This window comes from Eurypyga helias, unplaced genomic scaffold (genome assembly GCF_000690775.1).
Source record: "Eurypyga helias isolate BGI_N326 unplaced genomic scaffold, ASM69077v1 scaffold40721, whole genome shotgun sequence".
NCBI lineage: Eukaryota > Metazoa > Chordata > Aves > Eurypygiformes > Eurypygidae > Eurypyga > Eurypyga helias.
Genome location: NW_010232228.1, coordinates 9,739 through 15,990, shown reverse-complemented (window position 1 = coordinate 15,990; position 6,252 = coordinate 9,739). Strand labels below are relative to the sequence as shown.

Below are 6,252 nucleotides of genomic sequence, written 5' to 3'. Positions count from 1 at the left end.
CCCCCTTGTCTCTTCAGATTGATAAAGAGATTGAGTTGCACAGAATGCTTAATCATAGGCATGTTGTGCAGTTTTATCACTACTTCGAAGACAGAGAGAATATTTACATTCTTCTGGAGTACTGCAGTAGAAGGGTGAGCATCAACTGGGAGAAATTCAGTATTTACTTACGTGGAATCTGCAACTAATTTAAATGTGTGATGTGTAAAAGGTATTTTTTTTGTGGTTTCTTTAGTTATTTGTACATGCATTGATTTACTATTGCTTAAGGTTAATCTTGTGTGTGAATGTTCAGTGACACTTCTGCCTTTGTTTTTCCTCTGCAGTCGATGGCTCACATCTTAAAAGCGAGGAAGGTATTGACAGAACCAGAAGTACGATACTACCTCAGGCAAATTGTGTCAGGGCTAAAGTATCTCCATGATCAGGAAATCTTGCACAGAGATCTTAAACTAGGTGAGTACTGCACCTCACTGACTTTAAAATACAGTTCTCTGGCCCTGTCAGTATTGTACCACTTTACACTTGTGTGGTGATAGCTTAATAGAATCAGCTCAGTCTGCCTTTACAGTGGAAACCAGGAGTGCTTCAGGGATGACATCAAGCATTCCTACTTAAAAAAAAAAATAATCCTGGCAAGCTTCTGGCTTTGTTCAAATATGACTCAGCACCTGTGGAAAATGCATTCCTACCTTGCAAAAAAACCTAACTGGAATTTCTGTCTGCTAGGTAACTTCTTCATTAATGAGAACATGGAACTGAAACTGGGTGACTTTGGCTTGGCAGCTAGGCTGGAACCACTGGAGCACAGGAGGAGGTAGGAGCATCAAAAAATGTCAAGTCTAGTAGCAAATGAAAGCCAGTTCACTTAGAAATGAGTAGTCTTTTTCTATAGCAAAAGCTAATTGCTTCTGGGATCAGGATTTCCCCTTCTAGAAAACAGGCTGCTGTGCTTTGAGTATTTCAATAATAGCAAATGCCAGCGGCAGGGTACTTGTCTGACAGATCGTGCAGATAAAGTCTGTTCCTGTATCATGAAGACAGCGTAAAACATGTCTACACTATTAATATTCATACAGCTCCTCTTTAGGAGTCTCTGTGTTCTTGTCCAAACTTGGGAGGAAAACCTGCTCTATGAAAAATAGCTTCTGTTCTCTTTCCATCTGAAATACTAACAGGCTCTGTGGCCTCTTTGATTTGCAGAACAATATGCGGCACACCAAATTACCTCTCTCCAGAAGTCCTCAACAAACAAGGGCATAGCTGTGAATCTGACATCTGGGCCTTAGGCTGTGTAATGTAAGTACTCACTGCCTTTGAAATGAAATATTTCTATCAGTGGCTTAGGCTTTTAAGAGTTCAAAGGGGATGCAGTACTGCATCAGTTTGCAGCCCTTCATATATGCGTAGCCCAAGTGCAAAAAGTCTCTTTTCTGTTAGGAGACAGACAAAGCCTTTTCAGTGGATATAAGTATTGTGGGTATGTTTAAAAAAAAAAACCAAAACCCGAAACCTGTTTTCCTTTACTTTTGAACAGGTATACAATGCTGTTGGGAAGACCCCCATTTGAGACCACAAATCTGAAAGAAACATACAGATGTATAAGGGAAGCAAGATACAGCCTGCCTTCATCTCTTCTGGCACCTGCGAAACACTTAATAGCTAGCATGTTGTCAAAAAATCCTGAAGATCGGCCCAGTTTAGATGAAATAATTCGACATGAATTTTTCTTACAGGTTTGTGCTGTTCAGTGTTCTGTCTGGAAAAAAACATCCAACCTAAAAAGCACTGAAACCTATTTTTTTTTATAATTCATTTCCACAGGGCTTTACACCTGATAGACTCTCTGCTAGCTGTTGTCACACTGTTCCTGATTTCCATTTGTCAAGTCCTGCTAAAAATTTCTTCAAAAAAGCAGCTGCTGCTCTTTTTGGTGGTAAAAAGGATAAAGCCAGATACTTCGACACACAGAGTGAGTAGATTGTAGCTACGCTTAGAACTTACCTCTATGCCATCAATGTCATGCTAGTAATGTAAGGCTAAGAGACAGCAACAGAGCATGTGTATTTATGTTTCAGCTTCCCTAGGTTATTTTTGACCTCTTTATCAATAAGTATAGACGGTAGTCTGCAACCTATGCCAACTTACATAAGTCAGTGCTTATGGCTTACTGACAATCTATATTGGCCATCTGTTGGTCTGTAATGTCTGTTGAAGTTTAGTCTCTTGGTGATCTGTGTGTAACGGCACCAATGTTTTGGGACACTGGCAGATGTAGAAGCTACTGGAGGGGAACAGTGCTCTCTCTGCAGCTAACTTGTTAGGCTTTCTGTAATTGAACAGCATTTCCAGATGCAGCATTTAAGTATTTTTCCTGTATTGCAGACAAACTAGCTAAAGAGGAAGAAGAAATCTACAAACTCAGACATGATTTGAAGAAGACATCGATAACCCAGCAGCCCCACAATCACAGAACAGATGAGGTAAATGCAAGTGGAATTCAATTCAAATCCAGTAACAGTTGGGTGGAGTGGCTGTAATTAAATTACATTTGACTTGGATATCAGAGCTGAGGTTGTACACAGCATAATCAAGCTTAAATGATTAGCAGAGTTGCTTTAAGAGGGCTTAACCAGGCTTCAACCAAGGTATGGTAGCCTTTGTAGGGAGACTATCAATTTTGGCTTTTGAGTAATTATAGTATCTATCTAGACTCCACAGTTGTCTGTGTGGTAACTGGTCTGCCAGGTGCTCTTTCCCAATATTCCAAATACAGGGCTTTGGTGCATGATTAACTAGGACTTTGTAAAGAATAAATTGCTGAGATGTAACTCTTACCGCTTGGCACTCAGACCTGCACACAGCAGTTCTCTTGCTAGGGCAGGAGAGCAGAGGACTGATTAATAGTGTATAAGATGCAAATTGAAGATCTAAAGAATGGAAAGACCTGGCCTGCTTCTTAAAGCTTAGCAGTTCTTTGTACTTGCTGGAAACATTAATACCAGTTTCTCTAGAATTTATCATTTGTTGAGAGACAGGAGAGCCATGCAAAACTTGTGTGTGAACCTTGGCTTGTATTAGGTTTGATGTTTACATGTCTGACATCTTTTAGGAGATGCAGCCTCTTATCACAACAGTAGCGAAGCCGGGAGCACTGCCAGAAACAAAGCAGAATGGAGACTCCATTCGGATGATAGTTAGAGGAACTTTGGGAAGCTGCAGCAATAGTAGTGAATGTAAGTGCAGCAAAATGTAATCTTTAATTCTATACCCCACCCTTACTTTTGTCATGTCTCAGACTTAGAAGCTTGAAATCAATAGCTGCTTTTCTCCCCAGCCCCTGTTTTTGACACTCTAAATGTTACAGCCAATATTTTGGAAGAATTAAAACTGGAGAGCCATAAAGGCTAAACTTTAAGTTTTTAGATAACTGAAAGCTTGTTCTGTTCTCTTGTCACTGTAATAATCTTTCTCTTTCAGGCTTGGAAGACAGTACCATGGGAAGTGTTGCTGATACAGTCGCAAGGGTATTGCGAGGATGCCTGGAGAACATGCCAGAAGCAGACAGCATTCCCAAAGAACAGCTGACAGCATCCTTCCAGTGGGTTACAAAATGGGTAGACTATTCCAACAAGTACGGCTTTGGGTACCAGCTGTCAGATCACACCGTTGGTGTCCTTTTCAACAACGGAGTGCATATGAGCCTTCTGCCAGACAAAAAGTAAGAACGTTTGCAAGACTGACAACTCATGAAGGTGGTTTAAACATGAAATACTTTTATCTCATATCTAACCTCCTTGCTTTCTCCTATCACAGGACAGTCCACTACTATGCTGAGCTTGGCCAGTGCTCGGTCTTTGCTGCCACAGAGGCTCCTGAACAGTTCATTAGCCAAGTAACTGTACTGAAGTATTTTTCTCACTACATGGAGGAGAACCTCATGGATGTAAGTTCAGCATCTTCTGGATCTTGAGCTGTAAAGCTATGGTAAATGTGAACTGAGTGCTTAACATAGTGTCGGTTCCCTTTCCTAGGGAGGAGATTTGCCCAGCGTAACAGACGTACGCAGGCCCAGACTTTACCTCTTACAGTGGCTTAAATCTGATAAAGCATTAATGATGCTCTTCAATGATGGCACATTTCAAGTAAGTTTGGCAGCATCACTGGAAAAGATGCTTCTAAAATACTTTATTGCAATATAAACCTAGATAAGTGCTAGAATCTAAGAGGAGAAAGTATTCAAACAGGAACTTTTCTTTTGCAGGTGAACTTCTATCATGATCATACGAAAATCATAATTTGCAATCAGAATGAGGAGTATCTCCTTACCTACATCAATGAAGAGAGGGTATCCACAACATTTTGTCTGACAACTCTTCTGGTTTCTGGATGCTCATTGGAACTAAAACACAGAATGGAATATGCTCTGAACATGCTGCTGCAGCGATATAACTGAAAGGACTGACTTTTAAACCAAAAGGACTCTTGTTCACTGTGATGTCTACAGTGGAGATGGTGGAGCAACTAGTATGTTGATGATGGATTAGATGTGTGGTGGTACGAAAACTTGGCTGGCCCAGTGTGCTGGGCACATCTGTTAGACAGAAGCCTGAACCTACTGTTGGACTAAAATGGTGTGACAAGGAGTTCTTCAGACCATAGTTTTCCTTGCTTCATGTGTGTGTTAAAAATATTTTTGACTTGAACTCTGAGCAAAGCGTGACCACTTGCTCTATAAGAGAGCATTTCTGATGGAGTTAAACTGTGAATACGTATCTGGGAAGGGAGAGCAGGGAGAGCTACATTATTGGGGATAGCTGTAACAAGCAGCATTTGGCTGTTTAACTGTGAACTATGGCCATACTTTTTATTTTCCCTCCCCGCCTTTTTTTTTTCCAAAAATACCCACACTTGTGGCTGGCAAAGTGCATTCCTTGTTAATAATTTTTTATTTATTACAGCCTAAAGTGAAGTATTTATTACATGATACTTTTCTTGGACCTTGGAATTTTAAATATCAATCTATTGGCAATAAAGAGAATGGAAATCTGAAGCACTGTATTCTGAAAAGAGTGGAGAACAATTTAGCATGCTTTGCATTACTGAAAAACTTGCAGGTCTGCTTTCTTTATGCCATCTTTGAAGTCTGCTGCAGGTCAGGATATGAATGATGGGCTCTTAACACTGGGTACTGTGTCTGTATCTATGCACACCTGTAGTCACAAGCATCAATATGCTGCTGCTAGTTACAGCAGTAACCCTAAAGCAACTGCTGATGGAGCTTGCAGATAATGATGTAGGCCTTGACACTCATCTATTGGCCTATTGTCTTAAGGCCTAAAACCAAAAGTATACATTCTGTAAGATACTATGTCCCAGAACAGATATTGGTGTTTTATACTGACTGAAGAGAACCCCTTACTTGAGGATGATACTTGGTAGACAGTAACTGTGATAACAGGCTCTATAAGCTTCCTTCTCTTACATGCTGTAGAAGCATTGCTCTGATTTATAAAGGGACTGAAGTATCTGGACACCTTCATGGTAGAATGAATTTTCCCTACCTGTCACTGCCCTTCTACTGTGCTTTACTGTATGTGTCTTTCCACCTTTGGTTGAATGGTAACCCCAGTGAAGAAAAATCAAAATGCTGAGAAGATTAAAGGCTGACCTAATATCAACTTTGGGCTTATTCTACCATGTTCATAACATTAGACCACAAGCGTTACTAAGATCAGATACCACTTATGGTATGCTTTACATAAAAGTGTTCCAAAACAGCTGAGGACAGCATAGGGGGAGGGCCAGCTGCTTAGTGCAATCCTACTGCTAGTTAAATGTATGCTTATTAGAGCATTTACTTTGCTAAACCAAAGGTAATGCCATTTTTTAGTTAAACTGTGTAAGTAGATGGGATTATTCAGGGTGCATGATGCTGTGCAGGGGAGAATGTCTCCTTGTAGTCTAGGCTTATTTCTCTCTAGATATTATGCAACACCTGGACCTCTATAAACACGCAGCAGTCTTCAGGCAGCTGTTCTGATGCAGGAGCAAGCAGTAGTTCAATTGCTTATTTGGGTTAATTTTTATATAACTGAATGAGGGCTGTTCTGACAGACAGACCTCAATTGCCATAAGTGTTTCAATCAAAGCAGCTGCATGCAAGGAGCAGGCAGTCAATGTAATAAAGTGCAGACTAAACGAAGTACAGGTGTCCACCCGAAATAGTGAGCCTAGGAGGTATCACTGTCT

General features: G+C 40.5%; 1 protein-coding gene across 1 annotated transcript in view; it reads left to right on the top strand.

Moving 5' to 3' along the window:
- The window catches only part of PLK2 (polo-like kinase 2), a 4,954-nt gene extending 251 nt beyond the window's left edge, over positions 1 to 4,703 (top strand). The window contains exons 2-13 of the mRNA XM_010161330.1: positions 18 to 134; positions 327 to 456; positions 730 to 817; positions 1,204 to 1,299; positions 1,538 to 1,736; positions 1,825 to 1,972; positions 2,386 to 2,483; positions 3,113 to 3,236; positions 3,481 to 3,721; positions 3,817 to 3,946; positions 4,035 to 4,145; positions 4,265 to 4,703. Coding sequence (XP_010159632.1) covers positions 18 to 134; positions 327 to 456; positions 730 to 817; positions 1,204 to 1,299; positions 1,538 to 1,736; positions 1,825 to 1,972; positions 2,386 to 2,483; positions 3,113 to 3,236; positions 3,481 to 3,721; positions 3,817 to 3,946; positions 4,035 to 4,145; positions 4,265 to 4,456 — 1,674 coding nt within the window. The 3' untranslated portion in view covers positions 4,457 to 4,703. The remainder of the gene's footprint in view (positions 1 to 17; positions 135 to 326; positions 457 to 729; positions 818 to 1,203; positions 1,300 to 1,537; positions 1,737 to 1,824; positions 1,973 to 2,385; positions 2,484 to 3,112; positions 3,237 to 3,480; positions 3,722 to 3,816; positions 3,947 to 4,034; positions 4,146 to 4,264) is intronic.
- Positions 4,704 to 6,252: the final 1,549 nt, after the last annotated feature.